At 40.4% G+C, this 22,266-nt stretch overlaps 2 protein-coding genes across 3 annotated transcripts in view; one reads left to right on the forward strand and one right to left on the reverse strand.

Annotated features, from left to right (window-relative positions):
• Positions 1-10,062, forward strand: part of LOC117488701 (TSC22 domain family protein 2-like) — a 29,523-nt gene extending 19,461 nt beyond the window's left edge. The window contains exons 2-3 of the mRNA XM_034137740.1: positions 8,992-9,043; positions 9,654-10,062. Coding sequence (XP_033993631.1) covers positions 8,992-9,043; positions 9,654-10,007 — 406 coding nt within the window. The 3' untranslated portion in view covers positions 10,008-10,062. The remainder of the gene's footprint in view (positions 1-8,991; positions 9,044-9,653) is intronic.
• A 2,905-nt stretch (positions 10,063-12,967) lies between these two features.
• Positions 12,968-22,235, reverse strand: LOC117488796 (UAP56-interacting factor-like). Of its 2 annotated transcripts, none has more exons than XM_034137904.1 (9): positions 22,059-22,235; positions 21,781-21,921; positions 21,321-21,484; positions 16,477-16,613; positions 15,103-15,178; positions 14,888-15,006; positions 14,677-14,751; positions 14,413-14,539; positions 12,968-13,451 (listed from the first exon to the last, which is right to left on the reverse strand). In XM_034137904.1, exons 1-9 carry the CDS (start codon positions 22,126-22,128, stop codon positions 13,350-13,352), a joined length of 1,011 nt encoding a protein of 336 aa, XP_033993795.1. In that variant the 5' UTR covers positions 22,129-22,235; the 3' UTR covers positions 12,968-13,349. The 2 variants fall into 2 exon arrangements, with proteins under 2 accessions (XP_033993795.1, XP_033993794.1); XM_034137903.1 differs by having other exon boundaries at positions 16,477-16,616.
• Between the last annotated feature and the right edge of the window lie 31 nt (positions 22,236-22,266).

The following is a 22,266-nucleotide window of genomic DNA, read 5'->3' on the forward strand; positions in this document are numbered from 1 at the left end:
CGCAGTCTTGGTGTCGCCAACTCGTTTCTAATATGCAAAAAGACAAAAAAATGCGTCTGTGATGTATTTTCAATCTTTCCAATCCAGACGAGATCTCTCTCTCCCCCGTCTGTGTGCGAGGGGGCGGGGCAGTTTACACACACGCGGCTGCTACATGCATGCAACACACACACGGCGGGGATGGCGGAGAGAAGCGCTCCGAGGTGTGGTTAAATGTTACCCGTCTCGATGTGGACAATGCTCGATGCCAATAGTGCAATAAGAGTTTAGCATGTAAGGGCGGTAACACGAGCAATTTGTCTAAACATTTAGCAAAAGTGCATCACATCCAGACGGAGAAATGCACCGGGTTCGACTGTCTTTCTAGTGGCTCTGTAGCCCCCCCATCCACGAATAACTTTTCCACGTCAGCAACACACGGAGTTAACAAAATTATACAAACATGGGTTAATGATTAGAGGTAATCGAGTTATTTATTTTGTTAAAGTTTCAGCTATTCTGTTCACAGTTCTGTCATCACATTATTTAATATGATTTGTTAAAACATTGTTTATTTTGATGTGAAATATTATTTATTTAATTTAAATAAAAAGCAATGTTAATTTTGTTCACAATTTGTTTAGTTAATTTAATATTTTTATTTTGTAAAGTATGAATCTTTATTGTCTTCATTGTTAGTTTCCACATGCCTAAAACAACCTCAAGCTAAATCTAAAAGTTGATGGCTAAATAAGAGCGTTTGAGAAATTGTGCAAGGCATAATAGTCCGAATATGTTCGCACTAATAAATAATTTGTGCGTAGAAGAACAAGTAGTTGGAATGCTGTATCAGCATTCCCACTAAATTACATTTGAGCGGGCCTATGTTGAATGCAGGTAAACAGTCCAGGTGGAAAAGAGCAGATGAGATGGATAGCATTTCCCTCTCAACATTGTCTCATCTTCAAATCCATTCTCGAGTTGATAATGTTTGAGTGACAGATATGTTACCAGATATTTGGAACCCTGAAATAACTTAATCAGTATTGGCTTCAAAAACGATGTATTATAGTTAGTATTGTACAAAGCAGCACCAGATACTGGGCACATTTGTTTTGATTGGTTCACTCAAGCTCAAAACAATTAATAATCAAATATTTGCCAATGAATTTCTGTTGATCATTTTAGTTCTAAACCAATCATCTAAGCAAGGTTATTCCAACATACCTAACCCTAACCCAAAATATCCCTCCTAATAGTCCATTGTGAAAACTGATACTTCTTTAACAATAGATACAATTTTAAGCAGGAAGTGACATCTTTAAAGACATTTTGAACCGTTTTCATTTATTCAACTTCCCAGTAAATAATTTAGTAAAACTGTTTACAACATATCTGATCATCAGACTGCTCATGTTGCGTTCTGTACTGAATAACTTCCCAAGATCTCAGAAGGTAGTTTGTTTAGTAATGTTTTGATCTTTTATAGAAATGGCCAAACTATAATTATTGAACTAATGTTAGAAATAAAAAATGCTAACATGCTCCATTTGCTTTTGCTTTTAAGTCGATGAGACTAGCCTAAATGTGTGTGCATGCCTTCTGTAACACTTACACAAAGTAAGAACAGCCTGCTTTATACTGCAACACTTTCCACTGTGTCACCATGTCTTTCAAATACATTTTAATCAGTTACATTATAAATGCATCAACGAGCTGTTTAAATCATAAAGGATACTGTAGTATGAGGACTCTGCCCTTGTGTTTTAACAGCTAACCTGTCACAAAATAGTGAGAGTGCCTTCAACATTTGTACCATGCCTCTTTCAAAAATGAAAAGGGAAGGACATGAAACCATAACTGTGGACAGGAAATGAAACTGTTTTTAGAGAAATATAGAGCTGACACACCATCACCAGCCTCCGAGGAACAACACACACACTCACACACACACACTCACACACTCACACACTGTTGATGTGCATTGTGATGGCATTATCTAAACTGCATTGTTGTGTAATTCCTTGAAGACTCAAGATCTGTTTTACTACTGCTAGCTCAATTTTCCTGATTTTAGGTGATTTCCCCTCTTGTAACTCAGCAAAATTATAAAATTGTTATGGGCCCCATGCTTCACTTTTTTTTCTATTTCTGTTGTGGATACGCTGTTCTGCCAAGGGCTGTTTTTGTTTCCGTGGAAAAGATAACCAGGGCTTTGTTTGAGACTGTTTGGTAGCTCATGGTGATGGCCTTTGGTATTGACCCTAAATCAGTCTATTTTATTGGTATTATATGGGATCAGGTCCGAAGCAACCAGATGAAGTCATATATTTTGTTGGGCTAGTGTGAAAAATGTTCAAACCTGTTTGATATTAAAGGATCAGTGTGTAGGATTTAGGGGGATTTATTGGCAGAAACGGACCATAATATTCTCAACTATGATTTCATTGGTGTGTAATCACCTGATACTAAGAAACCTTTGTTAGCTTACAATGAGCCTTTCATATCTACATAGGAATACGTTTATTTTACGGAGTCCATCATGTTGCACCGCCATGTTTCTATGGTAGCCCAGGGCAGACAAATACAACTCTGATTATTGAAAGGGCGTTCCTTTATTGCATTACCTCGAGGCATCGATTCTGCATGATCCTATACATACAAGCAGTTTTAGTTTTTCCTTTTTTTGATTTACTTTCTAGGAGACTTATGTCTATATTTAGCACAGCTGAAGATAGACAGGAAATGGGGAGAGAGAGTACAAGGGGTGTGGGTGGGACAACATGCAACATACAGATCCTATTTACCATAAAGTTGTTTTAAGTCTCCATATAGGAAAACTGATCTGGATTACACCTTTTCTTGATGGAATATACTATTCAACTGCAAAGTGTGCACAATGCATTGCAAAAAAAACGGGGCTGTCAACATTTCCCCCAACGAAAACATTTCCTAATTTAGGATAAATAACATATATCTTATCTTTATCTTGTGTTCATCCATATGGCTTACCTGGCACATCTTCCTGGCAGAGTATAAAATAAAGATAATACACATGGTCACGAAATACATACTAAACACATCTGTTTTGGCATTGTCATTAGTAGTATGCTAGCATGCTGCTGTAAGCAACTAGCATTAGTGTAGACATTTTTAAAGTCGATATTTCGCCCACGGCTTGAGAACTACTTTTGCAGAGGTGCACCAAAAGTTTTTCTCACAAGACAATCAGGACAGACTGGGCTGTTTTTGGAAGGGGGACTTAAAGGAAAAGGTGCTTAAACGGGGCCTTTCAGGCAGAGGATGTATATTCAGATAGACAGTACAACAAAAATAATGTGTCTTTTGAACATAAAAGCATGTCAAAATGTTCTAGTAAAACCCAGAATACAAGAATGAACCTGAAAAAAAGAATAACATGTCCCCTTTAAATTATTACGAAATTGAAACCAGAACCATTCTAGTATAGCATTTATGGAAAGGAAACAGGATAAAAAACCTATCCATTCAACTTTTTTTCTATTTATTTTTCCTTAACTTGTAATTTTTTCCATTATATTTCCAATCTTATCATTTTTGTCAATGTTCATTTCATTTCAAACCTTTATTTAACCAGATTGGTCCCTTGAGATCATAGATCTCTTTTTCAAGGGAGACCTGCTACTGTTATGTTATTCAAAATGTAAACTTCAAAAAGACAGCCTCCATAAGCATCTCCTATCTCATCTATTGCTCACTCTGTTATTACACCTGAGTCATACTTCTTGAATAGTTTGGATGCTTGCTTGATTGTAGCTTTTTCGCACTTCCTTATTAATTCTCTGCGGGCAGAATACCAATACCCTGCTACATACACAGCTGTGCAATAAAATGTGTCACAAATGGCGGAAGTTGTTTGTATAAAACGAAAGTGAATACATTCACATGTGATACGAGTGTGAAAAAAAACATGCTCTGTTTACTTAAGGTGTTTATGTCAGCTTGTGTTAGAAATGTAAGATCTAGATTAATTAAAACTACAATTTAAAGCTAAGAAACACAGGTATTTAGGTAAGATTGTGCACCTGTTATCCTTGGGCACATAAATCCGGCCTCGCCTCTTACACTCTGAACTTGTCTTGGCATGTCTCAGGGTGAGTAAAATACTTGTCTTTGTTGTTACTGTTTTGCTGAAGAAAACCCTTTTTGCTCTTCAATATACCAGCAGTTCTGCCACAGGCAACAGCTGACAACTATTCAATGTCCACATGAGTTATTCACCCTCAAAACTTGCCCCTGTGTAGGTGCAAACTTTTCTGCGGCTAATGGACTTTTTTATTGACATTCCTACTTTACAGCATTGTAAGGGAAACGCCAAACTCTACCCGTGGCTTATTATAAATGTCTGTCCCGTGACGTTCACAGAAGCGTTTGTTGCATAATCACTGTCGGGGTAAGTTGAAACCCTCATTAGCGTTCTGTTTTAGCCCAGCCCATAGTCCTCTGGAGTTTGACCATACTTACCGTTGTTATATACTGTTTGCTTTGTAACGCTGGAAAAAACTGGAGTAGGATTTACTGTGCATTCAACACGTTGTGTTTTTAAGTAAGCAGCTCAAGCAAGTTCTCTGCTCTGACTTGACATCTAGAGGTTTAAACAAGTTCATGTGTGGTAACCTCACTCATGTTGGTTTCCAAAAACTCCCCCAGTGCCAGTTGTTCTTGGAAGTTCTACTTGGAGTGCCAGATGGTGTTCTTATACGGTTTCATTCAGTTTATTGTTATTCTGGCCTGATTCGATTTAACGAGAAATGTGACGATTAGCCGCCCAAAACCATAGAGACTCAACAAACTCGTCTTTACCAACTTTTACTCAGATTTACTTCACTGTGGTAATCCGTCCCACACATTTAGAAGTATTATTGTGTTGATGTTTTCCAGTCTCCGTAGCTACAAACTCATCACTAGCCCGTCACATGTCCCCAGCGACCGGTCACATGGGTGTTTTGAGTTTCCTCTCTTTGTATTCCCTGGTTTGATCTAAGTGGTGTCATTCCATCTCATTATTGCCTCTCTGATAAGTTGAGTAGTCAATTGGCAGAAAATAAATCGGTAACAATTGCCTCCGCCAAGGAGTTAATGTTTTATTTTGTCCCCTTCTGTCGGACGGATTACGAAAAAAGAGCAGAGTTTTTGTCCATATCACGACTTGAACCCACCTTGTCGGAAGAACTTCCAAACTTGGTAAATTGGACCATTCTGAAAAGCATGTGAATACAACATTGGCTTTGGCGTAAGACTGCCCTTGTTTGTTGCACTAAACTCAATGATATTGTGTTTTGGTTGGACAAAATAAGCCATTTGAATACATTCTACTATTTTCTGACAGACCAGACGTCTAGAACGTAATAAAAAAAATGCTGCAGATTAGACAATAGTGCAAAGCTCTAGATGGTTGCGTAATATGCCTCTCAGCACTTACTGTTGTTTGGATGCAAGCTGTCACATGAAGATACGCCAACATTTCCCTCCCCAGATGTACTTTTTCTCCCAAAATTGCAACTTTGGTCTGTTTCTTCTATAATCCAGGGAGCGTCTGCCCTTTGTTGTCCACATCAGGAAACACTTTGGTGAATTTATGTCTGCAGAACGGCTGCATTTACTACATTAACTACACTCATTTTAAAATGCTACCATTCTTGTTCTCGTTCACTGCATTGGTCTTTCCAGCCATCATTAGTCGAATCATGAAAACGGAATATGAATTATAAAGCAAATATTCATCTGAATCCAGAATTCTACAGACAGTTATGACCACAAATAAAAAATTGTAAGCGTTTCCTTAATAATGTAGCAATTGTTGAGGTTCCCGCACTTTTTATAAAGATAGTGCTTCGTCATTCTCCTTTTTAATTTGTTGTGAACTTGCAACAGCTTACACATTTAATTCACATCTTTAATTGATTGTGCTTGTCTTGATTTCAAATAATGAAGCAATACCATTTTGATAAAACTTCTTTTTTAAGATAATTTATGCGAATTGATTGAATTATTTTCAGATGTTTGAACAATTTCAGAAGGTTTATATTGGGCCATTTCTGATAAGTTACTCTACATGGACTCAACACTAACTTTTAAAAATGTGTTTCTAGGATGGCAACCAGGTATCTTCTTTTTGGGGACAAGACTAAAAATCCCTATATTTTAAATAATTAAAAAAAAAATGCAGTTACACGTTAGCTATACAATAAACATATGAAATGTATACATGTAATGCAGTACAATCTCAGCTGTCAGTTCAGACGCCAGACTACTCTGCCTCCCGAACTTAACAATTTTATTTTAGCTGGTTCTTAGTCAGTTGAACTCTTCACCCCATTCTGACAACCTAATTTGCTTTACTTTTGTCACTGAAACAGATTCATGTACCGCACGCTTTGTACCGTGTTTAGAAGCGGTTGTAACGGCAATACTTACTAATCCAACACATACTGAAAGTTTTGGGTCCACGTTTTGCTGTAAATTTTGCTTTAAATATTGACAATTGGTAAAGTCCATAAATGTTTGCCAATGTCAACCTGGCAACCGTTACGTCTTGCCCTGTGTACTGAATATACAGTATGTTGAATTCGATATGTTCTACAGCTACAGTATGATTCTGTTAATGGTTATGCATGTTTTTGTCCGCACTATGTGAAGCAACAAGGGGTGTAGCCCATTCATGGTCTGTACTTTACAGAGTGACAGACTCCTCTGGGTACAGGCCTATTGAAAAGCCACATCTTCATTTTTTTCATTTGGTTATGTAATCGCTCCTGGGGTCACATAATACTGATGAGTGAGCCCTGGCTGCTGAGAAGTACATTCCTGTTTGTAATGTACATCTTCAGGAGATGGGTGTGTGTCTGTTGGTATTGGCTAGAGACACTGTGTATCTTATTCAACACATGTCTGCATTGTATGATGTTCTCTCAGGTAACGCGTGTTAGACATGGTCCTATCTGACAGGGATCAAAGGCATGTAGGACAGGAGATTGACAGTGTTTCATAGCAGCAGAGGTATGGGGAACATTCCTTCCTTGGTACAGCCCACTGATAGCAATCTACTGAGTGCTTCCGCTGGCCTAACACTCACACACATACATTGGATGGTGTGTGGAGGAACAGAACATTGTGTCCTCCGGGGGTCTATACTCTAATTAACCTGCTGTTTACTTGCATTGGTCTTCAACGTCTTCCCATCGTCCTTTGTTGCAGACGTCAACCCAAGTTTAGGAATCTTCAACAGATACTAGATTCCTGAGGGCCATCACCAATGGGCCGAGAAATATTTCCGTTAACAAGCCCAAATCTTAGTTTACAGGCTCATGTTGATTTATTTGACTAGTCAAACCTTCTGAATTATATTGGTTTGTTCAAGAGTTTTGCCCAAATAGTCCCTGAGTGCCACACTCCCAGTTAAGATAAAAGCTTGTCAGTGCCCTCTGGTGGAGGAACTATTTTATGGTGACACAGTTTCTAAAATATACCTTAAGCTTTTTTGCATTGGTGTTTTTTTTTTGTACCTAACCTTGTAAATACCAAAATGGGTTATAAGCAATTATAAGTTAATAATAGCTGATGGAGATGTTGTTGACCCGGAAGTTTTGTGTGTCATTCTGGTCTGGTCAGATCGCTCTGATTTGGAACATTTTAACTGATCTGATTAATTACCGCCATTTGTTTTGATTTAAGTAGTTTTGGGAACGTTACTGAGCAGTCACAATATAAGTAAGTTGTGATTTGTAAATATAGTTATAAAGATTAATTGGACAGAAAAAAACTTGTAGTTTCACAACATGTTTTTTTATTTTTACACTTTCTAATTCTAAGGTTCATTTATAGAACTGCAACAATGCATCTGTGTTAGCGCATTGTATTGGCCCTTTTTAAATAGCTTAATCAACAGAGTTGAATGTATTAATAGTTGGCACTTGTGGGCCTCCGTACACCCTGCAGTTACTGTCCTCAGCAGACAGGCTCTGTAAGCGGGCGGAGTTGACGTGTCTCCCCGCCTCCTGTCAGCTCCTCTGACATCTCACCCGTCGGTTCATGTTACATTATTCTAAAAGTGTTCACAGTCACCCACTAAGCCCCCTCGGGTGCACTCCGGTGGCCCTTTCCTCTCTCGCTGCTCTCGATGTAGCTTCAGCCGCAGGCAGCACCATGCCGTGCACTTTTTCTTACAAACCCCCGTGCTGCCCCGAGGACCCCGGCCGGCATGCGACCTGCGGCCCGCTGCTCTCCTACCGGACCCGCCGCAGGTAACGGGGGGGGTTAGGGGTAGGGTTAATTGTTGTCACTGGCGACTAATTTGGTTAAGATTCACAGGTCTTGACACGCAACTTGCGTCATCATATATACTTTAATAGATGGTGGGAGAATGTGTGTGTAATACTCAGGCAGCAGCTTTGTTGTAGGGAACCGTAGGGTCACTGATTCAAGTCCCTGAGCGGACTTTGAAAATGAAATATATACATTATATATCGGAGAGGTGACAGTTCACTTCATGGGAGCTTTCGAGATGTCCTTGAGGGCACTGACACATGGCAGACCCTTCGCTCTGACACCTCCATCAGTGCATCTTCTTACTATATCCTATTATTGTTGCCAGCAGCCTTTTGAGACATTAGCACACCTAATACAGCAGTTCCACATTTGCACCTACTTTGTTGTGCTGCTTGCAGCCACGCTTCCTTCATTTCTCCTGCCGTGACCTATAAACAGAGCTATAGTGCACATGTCACTGTACGACCAAGAGTGGTGACGAGTCATTTCATATGGTCTGCATTCCTGTGGGCATTCCACAGCGGTTGCTTTGATAAATTGAGCACCAATGTCTTGTCTAATCCTTTTTCTTTTATTTATTAATGTGGTGGTGTTTCTGATTTTCTTTTTGATGCTGAGAGTTAAAGATGACTATCCTCTGGAGGTTTTGAATCCTGAAAGCTTTGGGATCAATTCTAAAAGGACCTTATCTTTTCTTTTTCACAGGGCCTCGGGAACCAATGTTGCTGCCATTGACAATAAAATAGAACAGGCAATGGTGAGTACTCTATTTACCATGCATCGTACACTTCTCTAGAGCTGCAATGGACCAAACGCATATTTTAATAATCCAGCCATTTTTGGAAGACATTTCATGCAAAAATATCAGAGGACAGTTTTTTCTGTTCACATCATAAACATTTAAATACAATTTGTAGAACTGGGTTGGACAAGTTTTTTTTGTATTTTCTGACATATTTATAGTCGAAACCAGTAATTGAAATACAAATGGGCAGATTATTCGATTGAAAGAAATGTTGTTGCACTTTTTATTTGTATTGTAAGAATGTATTCCGTTACATGGAAGGACAGAGACATATACTGTGTCTTTTGACTTGTCCTTAATTCTTTATATTATTGGTAGTTCCTGAATGCATTTGTCTCTTAATTATTCTAATATTTATAAGAACCAAGCACTCTTGATATTTGTTCGTCTTTGCCGTTGAGCAGGGGCACACAGCTAGCATGAACACATGTAGCCTGTAGCCTTGATCTTCCCTCTGATGTCCTTGTCTGCTGCATGCTGAACATCATAAATCATCCTCGTGTCACCGCTGCCTCTGGTCAGGTCCTATATATTCATTTCTTTATGTCACGTGTTCCCGCAGGACCTGGTGAAAAGCCATCTGATGTACGCGGTGCGGGAAGAGGTGGAGGTGTTGAAGGAGCAGATCAAGGAGCTGTTTGAGAGGAACTCTATGCTGGAGAAGGAGAACGCTGTGTTGAAATCTCTGGCCAACAGCGAGCAGCTGTCTCAGCTGCCCGCACAGCCGGCCCCCAGCTCCAGCACCACCCCCCCCCAGCAAGGACTCAGCCAGCCTCAGCAGCAGGCCCAGCCTCCGCTTCAAGTTCAGCCTCAGCAGCCCCACCCCCACCCCCAGCCGCAGCTCCACCCCAAACCCCAGCCGCTCCAGACTCCGCTCGACCCCAGCCAACCGCAGCCCAACGTCACCTCTGCTTGAAGTGCATCCGAAAAAAAAAAAATCTATTACATCTAGTGTATGTGAAATTAAAAAAGAAGATTACAAAAAAAAAACATTGTCTTCTTAGCCACCAGCTTGACCACAAAGTGCAGTGCTCGTGTGTGTGTGTGTGTGTGTGTGTGTGTGTGTGTGTGTGCGCGTGGGTGAGTTAGTAAGCAAGTGTTGGAATGTAAGTGTGTATGCATCTGTACTGTGGGCCTTTTCCAGTGTTAATGCAATCATCGAGAGACAGAGAAAGTGTGTGTAGAGAGGGGGGGGGTGAGGGTGTTTGGTTTCATCTTGGCTGTGTTCCCGGAGCCTGCTGGGGAGCTCGTGGACAGGATGTCTTCTCCAGACTGGCCCTTGACCTCAGCAGGGGTGTCGGACAAAGAGGGGGGGGGCTTCACCTCACATAAGGGACAAATGGGAGTGATTGTCAAAAAGAGCGATTATTTTTTTAAATGACATATGAGTGGGTAACGGGGGTATTTTTAGCCTTGCTGTTTCATGTTGTAAAGTACAAAATGGGAAAGAGTTTCTCGGAGCGCACCACCGCTGCCGCCACCTTTACATCAACCTTTGCATCTTTCATGTCTTTATTTATTACAGGGCTGCTATTCTCACACCTAAACAATATCACCAACCTGTCCAACAGTAGCCCGGTGACTCGTTTCCACTTTCTTCTTCAGTGTTGCAACAGATCGGCCATACTTTCAAAATAGTGATGCTTTACGTTTGTTGAAAACGTAAAGCTTAAAACAAATCTGACAAATGTTTAACACTAACTCAAATCAGCAAGCAGATCCAGTACGGAAGAGGATTAGGGCCACGTTTGATATTTTTTTGCGATCTGACCAAAAAGGTCCAAAAGAATGTAGTTTTGGGAAGAGAGTCAGGATTCTGAGATTTTTTGGGGGGAATTCTCTGAAAAAAAAGTAGGAATTCTGACTTTAATTTCATGATTCTAAGAAAAAGTCATATTTCTGAATTCTGAGAAATATATTTGGAATTTTGAGGAAAAGTGAGAATTCTGGAAAAAATAAATGTTATTCTGAGAAAAAAAAAGTAGAATTCTCAATGTACAATAAATCGGATTATAAGTCAAAATTCTGAGGGAAAAAAGTTGGAATTCTGACTTTAATTATAGAATTCTGAGGAAAAATAGTAATTGTTCTGATTTTTATTTCAAATTCTGCGAAAAAAAGTCTTAAGTCTTGAGTTTTTTTCTCAGAATTATAAAAATAAATCACTTGGTCGAATCTCAAAAACACATTCACAGTGGCCATAACCCTTTTCCGCAACTATGAATGTACATTTTTGTCAAATATAAAGTATTAAGAGCCTTGACGGGTGTCTCTTCACCCGTTGACATCAAATCGTAACGTGAGCCTGCAGAAAGGTATTTGAAGATATCATTCTGTTATCTAAAAAGGAATTAGTATTGCCATCACCCCCACCTTCATGCTTTTTTTTTTCCTCTCAATGTTTATCTTGAGGGGGCCAGGGGGGGGGGGGGGGAAGCTGTGAAAATCATTCAACCTACTTTGTAACCAAAGATGCAAAGCTGTGTAAAGAAATTGATTATTTTTAAATGCACACATGTATTTCTTTTTTTTGTTACTTCCTCCTTCACACGATATTTTGTTGCTGTTCAGCATGTTCTGCATGATCTGTAATCTTCAAACCACTTTCTTACCTCATTTTTATTCAGCACTCTTATTGTAAGATAGTCTGTGAACAGTGTAAATGGGAGAAGGGGGTGGGGGGGGGATGATGCGGAGCAGAGAAAAATAACCTAGTGTTACTGACACTAGTCACAGAAAAATGAAGTGAGCCATGTTTTGTTCATTTAAATGGTGTTTGAATTTCATATGCCAATAGTTTTGTTACATTGCAAATTTTAATGTATTTAAATAAAAGCAATATTCAGATTCCATAATGTGGGTTTCTTTCGTCTCATTTTAACTAGTTTAATACAATATTTTATTTTTAAAGGGACTATTTTCCCTCTAGCCTGGAGTGCTATTTATCAATCTAGATTGTTTAGGTGTGCGTTATCAGCCGTAGAAATCTTTGCTTTATCTCCAATAACATGTCTCTAAATGGCACTATATATAAAAAAAAAAAACCCCAACAGTTATGTCTCTTTCCAGATATGACCCAGTGACAAAAATGTATTTCTTTGGCGCTTGAAGAACCACAAACCAATTAGTTGCATATAAAGCGGATATCTCCAACACGAGACATCGAGAATGATCAATAAAATAAAAAGGTTTTATTTTGTTGTGAACTCCCCTTTAACTCAATAGTGCTACAGTCTGACTCGTAAGGTGAAGCAGAGGAAGCTATATTCTCCCTTTTAGGATGAGCACCAGGACCAGTGGATGTACAGATGTACACTGTGTTTTCTGGGTCATAGTTATTGTATTATAATAGTGTTGATTTTGGTGAAACTGTCCTGTTAGAGCCAGTTTTTATGTCAAAGGTCAAATAATATTGCCACCTGGTGGTCAAATCTGTAATATTTAGTTTAAGATAAAAGACTACATTTCCCACAGCGGCAGCCTGAGGAGACAGATGTGGGACACGCCAACAAGACGCAGTTCTCAACCGTTTCATTCCTTAACGTTTATTTTTGAAGAAAACCGGACAATCTAAGTTTGCTAATCATATGAGTTGTACATCTTTTGTTTTTAACTTTGAATACATTTTATTTTGGATTTACCACACGAGCTGCATATCAAGCCAGCCTTCCAAGTTGGTAAAAACAAATGGAGATAAGGTGTTTGGACTCTGTTTTCAAAAGTTTGAAGGCTAATGGAAACAAAGATAGGAGGCTGCGACGTCTCCCTTTAACAACATTTAAACCCATTAACGTGGGTTCCTCAAACTGTGAAGAGGGGGGGGCTTGTGTTGGTTACAAGAGCAGATGGAACTTTACAGTGATTTGAACCTGTACAAATCGTTAAAGAGAAAACTCATTTATTTGAAGAAACATTACAAAACAATTCTCATAAAAAGGGTTTAGAGATCATACGTGCCAACCTTGCAAACACATAGCGGTTCTCTGTGAAGAGAGATGCGTCCGAACAGTCTTCATGATAACAGTTCCAAGGCCATGGGAGAGAAAGAGTTCCTTCCTCCCCGGTGTGGGACATCCACAACACAGACAGTGGAGGACAATGAATGGGGACATATTTTTTTAACACTCCTTCATTGGCACGTGTTGTCGTCCTCCCTTTCAGTGGTTCAGTCTGTTCCCTCCATCAGGAAGGTTGGGTTCACTGTGTAGAACAGGACAAAGGGGCTTCTGGGTAATTGGCCTCACAATCTTTTTGCCGTCTAACCAACGGTAACAAATCTGCTGCCCTTGCCGCTCTGTGCTGTGGAGGAGCGCTGATCCTTCAGGATGCGGAACCGCTCGTTCAGGGTGAGCGCTGTTTGCTGCACGGACAACAAAGACAACTTTACTGAGAGAAATTATTTCAGTGGTCCTACAGACATTACACAATTAAATTAAAGACATTTGCGTCGTTTTCTGGACTTCTAAATAATAATTGACAAATAAATGATGTGATTAATGTCTGTTTTTTTTTTATTATCTAATGTACATATTCAAGTCACCAATTTAAACTTATCAGTGAAGCTGGAAACTGATGTGTATTTTACTTTGACCAATTATTCATAAATCTTTATTTAAAATGGCTCTATGTAATGGTTTTTTCCTGCTAACTTTGTGTGATTCTTGAGGCTTGAATATTACATAGATGTAATATGTATTTATAATACAGTGCAGTATATGTATTTGATGAGACTTCATATGTAATGCTTTGAGCATACAGTCATAAATGCACACATGCAGTGTTAGTTACACACACAGGACCAAACTCATGAACATAACCTGATAGACAACGCTGAGGGCTCAAACCCCCATCACAACACTTCTCAAGCTGTCACAGTGGCACCCGTCAGAGCGTCCGTCCTCACAGACTTTACAGTGAGACTGTGTCTTACTAACTGTACTTCCAGCAATGACGCTTTATTTTGAAAAGACAAATAGTTCCAAGATGAAGTGCTTGTAAAACATAGAGATCTTTCCCTTTACCAGCCAGCATTAGTAATAATATTCAGACCAAGTATGAAGACAACGTGTACAGACTTAAACGTCTTATCACATAAGACTTTTTAAAATATTTTTTTATTTTAATTCGGAGGACTTTCTAAGCACTTGGTTAAGAAAATGGGACATGTTTCATGGTGTTCAAATACTTGATTTTCATTCCTCAAAATTCATTTCCCCTGTTTTGTTTTCAGACCACATGGGTTTACAAACAATTGAACATTTCAAACAGTCCAATGCTTGTGTATCTAAGCATACTGATAGTGATAAGTACTGCGCTCTCACCGGTTTGCCAACACTGTTGATGTCAAACTCCAGAGGCACTCCTTTGGGGATCTTCTTCTCCACCGTTTCTACCTTCGGAGGGGCTGCAATGGCTGCTGGGGGATGCAGGGTCCAAGCAGAGGGGGGCCTGGGAAGAAGTCACTTTGATCACGAGGTGTGCGTGTGAAGGGGGTGGATATTTCTGTATTTCTTTGTGTGTACAGCAGTAATAAATAATACATGCGAATGATGTCACTGTGTACAAATGAAATTAAAGATATTTACTCAGGCTGAGTCCTGGCTGTGGGGTTGTCGATTGAAACAGTCAAGATTCCATTGTTGGTTGATGATGTGCGCCACCTGGTGGACAAACAGAGACACTGCGCTTTAGCACACAAACACTGGCAAACAGAACTTCCTTTCCTCATACTTAATACTGAGACATACATTCAACCACTAGAGACAATTAGACTCTGTGTCATCCTATAATACTCACTGGTGAGTTCTGGCTGGAGGACTGTGAGGACCGTGAGGACTGTGAGGACCGTGAGGACTGTGAGGACTGTGAGGACTGTGAGGACTGTGAGGACTTGGCTTTATCACCTGGGCCTGCACCTGTAACATTGGAGATGAAAACACAAAACACTTTCAGTTTCATTGACGGCTACACTGCATTCCAACACTCTGGATGTCATGTAACCCATCCCGTACCTTGAGTCCTCTGTGGAACAGGAAGGTGGCCTGGCGGGCGTCTCTCTGAGTCTGCTGCTGGACAGGGGGCAGTGGTCTGCAGGAGTAAAAGGGCAGCAGTGTTAAGTACAGCTGCATGTGAACTGTGTGTGATGCTGTATGTCATTTGCTACAGGAATGAGCTAATGTAGATTACAGTGTTGTGTGTGTTGACATAGCTGAACACACCTTGATAATTGAATTATGCCTTTGTTTGGAAAAAAAGACCTATGTGGTAAGAATCTAATCATTTAAAGATATATGAGAGGATTTTACGCTATTTCTGGAAGTGATCAGAAAATCATATAAAATAATAAAACCCTATAAAAAATATCATATCTCATTGAAGTATAGAATAGTATTAAAATACATTTAAAATAATAATAATGTATTATTATTATTAGTGTTATGACCATAATTATAAAAAATATATATATTAGTTTTACAATATTACATTTATATAATGCTTTAAGTACTTAAGACACTTTACAAAGAAACGTTTCACACATGCATACAACAAACATGCATAACAAAACGCAAAAAACCCAAGATGAAATTAAACAAATGATTTAAGTTTTTGTAATTTTTCCCAGAATATTTGACGTTAACGGCCCGTCCACACAGCAGCGTTAAAAAAAATCTTGGAACGCTTCTGCCCATTCACTTTGAATGGGGTGACGTCACTTTGCCTCACTTTTTGCCGAACTGCATTGTGGGCAGCAGAGCGGAGATTTTCAGGATTTTCAGGATTCAAAGTTGAGCAATGTTCAACTTTTGAAGCTGAGGTGGAAGCGTCAGCCAATCAAATCCCGTGTATGCAAATCTGACAGTTAAAGCGCTAGCCAATCAAACGGCGTGTATGCTGGGAGAGCCAGACCGCAGGTCATTTCCTCATATTCCAAAAAATGGAGGAGAAATTAGCGGTAGGGAATCACCCGGTGCTTTATGACCAGTCCCTATTTACCTACCGGGATATAAACCGGAGGAGCCAGGCATGGAGGGAGGTGGCAGAGACAGTGGTATGTTTTCGCCTGTTTGGGGAGTTTATATCCAGTTTACTTCAAACTTTTTTGCTTCGTATGTCGGGGGCGGGAGATTCATGTGATTGGTTGTTGGTGCCTTGCTCGCAAAAAATTCCCAAGCTTCAGATACGCCCACCTCCAAGATTTTTTTAACGCTGCTGTGTGGACGGGCCGTAAGGGCGCGGGCAAGGGGTGTTTTCAAATGTCTATGTGTGTATGACTGTTAAAAACATGACATTAAATATAATGCTAAAAAGGTATGTACAAATCTGAGTTCCCCTTGTGTTCACAGAGATCCACACATTGCACAGGTTGTTCCTGAAGCTGTTCTCACCGGCGTCTCAGCTGGAAGGGTTTCCGGACCCCCGCTGCGCTCTGTCCCCTGCGGGGGTCCGGCCGCCTCGGAGCCTCTGGCTTCCTGTACGGGGCCTCGGGGCGCTGGATGAAGGGCTTCGCTTTCGGCCTGGTTTTCTGCTGCGAATGAGAGACACAGTATAACCGTAAGGAAAGATTTTGAAAACGTACTGCCTGAAATAAAGCATATTTCAGATGAATACTCAAAATGTGAGTAACGGGAGACAGAAGAGAGCAGCAGCTTCACCATTAGACTCAGTGAGTAACGTTAGCCAATCAGCTTTTGCATATGTCTCCACAATGTCTCCACAAAGTGTGTATAAGATCAAACTTGAACTTCTATTTATAAGATTAAGAATTGAAAGATAAGAATTGAAAGATTTGTTTTAAGTCTATTAAAAGGAATTTTATCCCCAGGTGGGATGGCATAACTGAATATAAAGTCAGTAAAATACTGCTTTAACGATTATAACTGAAGTGAAATCGAAAAAGAAAGTGGTCTGGGGTCGGCTGCCGTAATTCATGAGGCAATTTAGATTCTTATTAAGCCATTACAGCGCTTAATAGATAATTATGGGGTAATTTGGAAACATTTTTTTTAAGGTCTGAAGCAGACAGAGTTTGCTGCTCCTGGATACCAGATGATGTTTGTTGCCAGGCAACCATGGTGTAATGAAGGTGGGTAAGATCCAGGTCATGAAGCAGCAAGAGTACAGTCTGCAGGTCTGATGCTACTAGACCAGAGGCCTGTACTACGAAGCCGGATTTTCGCTTAGCAAGCTAACTTCAGGAAAAACTCTGGGTTTCCGGTCCTACGACGCTGGTTCATTTCTTAGCGGGCTAGATAACTTATTCTGAACGGCTAGCCTCCGGAGCAGGATAGGTTCCAGGATAAAAGCACTGCCTGCTGACCAATCAGAGCTCAGTGTGCGGAGTTTAAAGCGATCAATTCATATGACAGGAGAAAGGAAATACAGTTTAAACTGCCGTTGCAGGAAAGACGGCCGGCCAAAATCACCGACTGCGTGAACGTGAAAATTAATAGAATATCCCCTCCCATCTTCAGAGCAATCTGACTATTATAACATTAGCGTTAAGAAAGCTTACTTAAATATCTGCCACAACATAAGTAACCAGATCAGAGTAACATTAAGTACAGTCCGCGGCACTGTGAGTGCAGACGTCGATGTGTCCCATTATCATTCATATCATATCATAATGTATCATATATTTCCTTATCTGAGTCAGCTTCTTGAGCCGTATCTGGCGTGCAACACTCACAGTGTCACATACTGTATGCAGAAGTATTATTTTAAGCAACACATTAAGTTGACGAAACACTAGAGTCAAATGTAATTAAAGTCAGATCGTGTCTTAGACGGGGCAGTGATATCATAAACCTGTTAATGTACACATTCAAACACTTATTTTTTTACCAGCTGTATTCACCTTGCAGCTGCAGCTATGTGGCTTTTATCCTGGATAAAGTGTTTAAGTCATGGATGTTTAAAGTTTAACTTCTTCATATTTGACTAATATTAGTTGACTTTTCATTCAGGAAATATGACGCGCTGCGCTGTCAGTACACGGCTTGTCCATGTTTGTGATTGGTCGAATGCTCCAAATACCACCCCTTTTATGTGAACACGCACCTAACTAGATAGGACACGGCTGGCTTGAGCGATCGAGTTGATAGCCAGCGTCGTAGGACCGCTTAGCGAGAGCGTTTTTTTTTTTGGATTAAGTCAACCGGATAACTCAAAACATATCCAGGATATGTTGAACTAGATTCGTAGTATAGGCCCCTGGTCCGGAGCAGGGGCCTATACTACGAATCTAGTCTATAATATTAGACATATGAAGAAGTTAAACTTTAAACATCCATGACTTAAACACTTTATCCAGGATAAAAGCCACATAGCTGCACCTGCAAGGTGAATACAGCTGGTAAAAGAAAAAGTGTTTGAATGCGTACATTAACAGGTTTATGATATCACTGCCCCGTCTAAGACACGAGTGGATCTGACTTTAATTACATTTGACTCGAGTGTTTCATCAACTTAATGTGTTGCTTAAAATAATACTTCTGCATACAGTATGTGACACTGTGAGTGTTGCACGGCCAGATACAGCTCAAGAAGCTGACTCAAATAAGGAAATATATGATACATTATGATGTGATATGATATGAATGATAATGGGACACATCGACGTCTGCACTCACAGTGCCGTGGACTGTACTTAATGTTACTCTGATCCGGTTACTTATGTTGTGGCAGATATTTAAGTAAGCTTTCTTAACGCTAATGTTATAATAGTCAGATTGCTCTGAAGATGGGAGGGGATATTCTATTAATTTTCACGTTCACACAGTCTGTGATTTTGGCCGGCCGTCTTTCCTGCAACGGCAGTTTAAACTGTATTTCCTTTCTCCTGTCATATGAATTGATCGCTTTAAACTCCGCACACTGAGCTCTGATTGGTCAGCAGGCAGTGCTTTTATCCTGGAACCTATCCTGCTCCGGAGGCTAGCCGTTCAGAATAAGTTATCTAGCCCGCTAAGAAATGAACCAGCGTCGTAGGACCGGAAACCCAGAGTTTTTCCTGAAGTTAGCTTGCTAAGCGAAAATCCGGCTTCGTAGTACAGGCCTCTGGTCTAGTAGCATCAGACCTGCAGACTGTACTCCTGCTGCTTCATGACCTGGATCTTACCCACCTTCATTACGCCATGGTTGCCTGGCAACAAAAATCATCATCTGGTATCCAGGAGCAGCAAACTCTGTCTGCTTCAGACCTTAAACACTTTAAAAATGTTTCCAAATTACCCCATAATTATCTATTAAGCGCTGTAATGGCTTAATAAGAATCTAAATTGCCTCATGAATTACGGCAGCCGACCCCAGACCACTTTCTTTTTCGATTTCACAATAGTCAGATTGCTCTGAAGATGGGAGGGGATATTCTATTCATTTTCACGTTCACACAGTCTGTGATTTTGGCCGGCCGTCTTTCCTGCAACGGCAGTTTAAACTGTATTTCCTTTCTCCTGTCATATGAATTGATCGCTTTAAACTCTGCACACTGAGCTCTGATTGGTCAGCAGGCAGTGCTTTTATCCTGGAACCTATCCTGCTCCGGAGGATAGCCGTTCAGAATAATGTACAGTCCGCGGCACTGCGAGTGCAGACATCGGTGTGTCCCATTATCATTCATATCACATCATAATGTATCATATATTTCCTTATCTGAGTCAGCTTCTTGAGCCGTATCTGGCCGTGCAACACTCACAGTGTCACATACTGTATGCAGAAGTATTATTTTAAGCAACACATTAAGTTGACGAAACACTCGAGTCAAATGTAATTAAATTCAGATCGTGTCTTAGACGGGGCAGCAGTGATATCATAAAACTGTTAATGTACGCATTCAAACACTTATTTTTTTACCAGCTGTATTCACCTTGCAGCTGCAACTATGTGGCTTTTATCCTGGATAAAGTGTTTAAGTCATGGATGTTTAAAGTCTTAATATTTGTCTAATATAATAGTTCACTTTTCATTCAGGAAGTATATATGACGCTGCGCTGTCAGTGCGCTTCTCCATGTTTGTGATTTGTCAAACGTTGCTAATCCCGCCCCTTTTATGAGAACGCACACATAACTAGATAGGGCAAAGCTGGCTTGAGTTAACGAGTTGATAACCAGCGTCGTAGGACCGCTTAGCGAGAGCGCGTTTGTTTTGGATTAGGTAAACCGGGTAACTCAAACATATCCAGGTTATGTTGAACCGGCTTCGTACTACAGGCCTCAGGTTACCAAGGTAACAAATATTATTGATGCATAAGTTATTAAGAAGTATTTGAGTGACGTCTTAGTGGAGTCTTTCTTTGTCAGCTAGTAATGTAATGATAGAATGTATTCATTAATTCTTCTTGGGCTTTTTCTTAACATAAAAATAACTGCTGTGTTTTTATCTTCCAATTCCGCAGGAGGAAGTTTGTAAACCTAACTAGGATAAATATTGACATCAACACCACTACTTTACATTTTTCCCCCAAAATGCTCCACTATACTTTGTATTTCAGATGTGGTGTCTCAGTGGACAGAACATTTAAAAAGGGGTCCTATTACGCTTTTTGGGGGTTTTCCTTTCCTGTAGTGTGTTATATAGGTTTGTGTGCATGCAAATATATTTTAGTTTTGATATATATTGATGTTCAGGGACATTTTAGCAACATCATATCAAGCTTAAATAGCATACCTACAAGTGGGATGCTGAATAAAAGCATACAATAAATGTTTTGCCTATTAATGTACACTTATACACGGCGAACTGCAATGCGTTGAAGATAGGTATGTAAGGCGGCATAGAGCAGTAGGGGTCCACAGTTGGTACGCCTATTATGGATAAAGTATCAAAACTATAAAGGTTTGAAAGATCAAAGATCAACTCAACAGAACCAATGCTTTGAAAATAATTGGTCGGTACATTACAACGTTGAATGCAGATGTTTTTTATAAAAATGTTTGTAATGGTTTTACAGTGGTTACTGGCCAGGCTATATTTTAAGTCTATGTTTTATTGTTTTGAACCCTTCTGCTCCTGGATGCCAAAACATGGCAGCTCCTTTGCTCTGAAACCTCTCCATCAATGCAGATGTGTATTTGAACTATACCTGAATAACAAAAACAGTGTGAAACCTGAATTTCCCCTAGGGGATTAATAAAGGCTGCCTTCTTGATGTTGTGATTTGCCTGGGGACTGTCACATCTGATCTGACATCAATGCATCCCACATGTCTCCACTCCAGTATGTCTCCATTACCTGGGTGACTGCGGCTCTGTTCAGGGTACCGACCCTCTTCAGCAGGGCCCCGGGCCGCCGTGCTGCCAGCCCGGTGATAACCCCCTGACCCCGCCGTCGACCAGGTGGGGGAGGGAACCTTCTGTTTCTTAATTTAGCTGCTCCTCCTCTGGGCACACCTCCTCCTGGTAAAGATAATATTAGCGACACATGTACGGAGAAAGTAATAACATGCAAAAGGTTCATGTTACCAGCATACAACAGCTGAGCACACGCACACACACACACACACACACACACACACACACACACACACACACACCACACACACACACACACACACACACACACACACACACACACACACACACACACACACACACACACACACACACACACACACACACACACACACACACACACACACACACACACACACACACACACACACACACACACACACACACACACACACACACACCTCTCTGCACAGGTCCAGCTGTCCGGGTTGTGAAGCCCTTTCCCTGGGTCAGACGGCCTTTCTTTTTCACTGGTCTGCGGGTCACTGTGGCCTGTCTCCTCTGTAACTGTTGCTCTTTCTTGTTTAACCGAATGATGTCATCTGTGCAATGTAACACAAGAGCAATGTGAGCGTCTGAATACTCAAATTAGGTATATTTAGCTACCTACTGACAACCTACCATTTGTCAGTGGCTAGCATTAGCTAGTACTTTATAGTGTTTTTATCGAGGACCTTACCTAATGACATGTCGACTTTGTCCGTAACCGCAGATGTTCTCCCTCTAGCTGCTGCATTATCACCGTTCATACTGTCAAATCACGATAAATCTTGAGTGCAAAGGAAATTATAGTAGTAGTAGTTGGCAGCCGTGCTAACTGTTCGTCCCTTTTGAGGCTACGCTACAAAAATACACTACCCTCCTCCAAATTGCGTTGCGCATGCGCT

The sequence above is a fragment of the Trematomus bernacchii genome, unplaced genomic scaffold, assembly GCF_902827165.1.
Source record: "Trematomus bernacchii unplaced genomic scaffold, fTreBer1.1, whole genome shotgun sequence".
NCBI classification, from domain to species: domain Eukaryota; kingdom Metazoa; phylum Chordata; class Actinopteri; order Perciformes; family Nototheniidae; genus Trematomus; species Trematomus bernacchii.

Bases quoted from the DNA above. Each gene is read 5' to 3' on its own strand.
- LOC117488796 (XM_034137903.1), bottom strand. From the start codon at position 22,128: ATGAACGGTGATAATGCAGCAGCTAGAGGGAGAACATCTGCGGTTACG. The intron at 15,179-16,476 runs GTGAGAACAGCT...TTACTCCTGCAG, and splicing joins CCCTTCCAGCTGAGACGCCG to ACCACTGCCCCCTGTCCAGC. The intron at 13,452-14,412 runs GTGAGAGCGCAG...TTGTCCGTGCAG, and splicing joins TCAACAGTGTTGGCAAACCG to CAAACAGCGCTCACCCTGAA.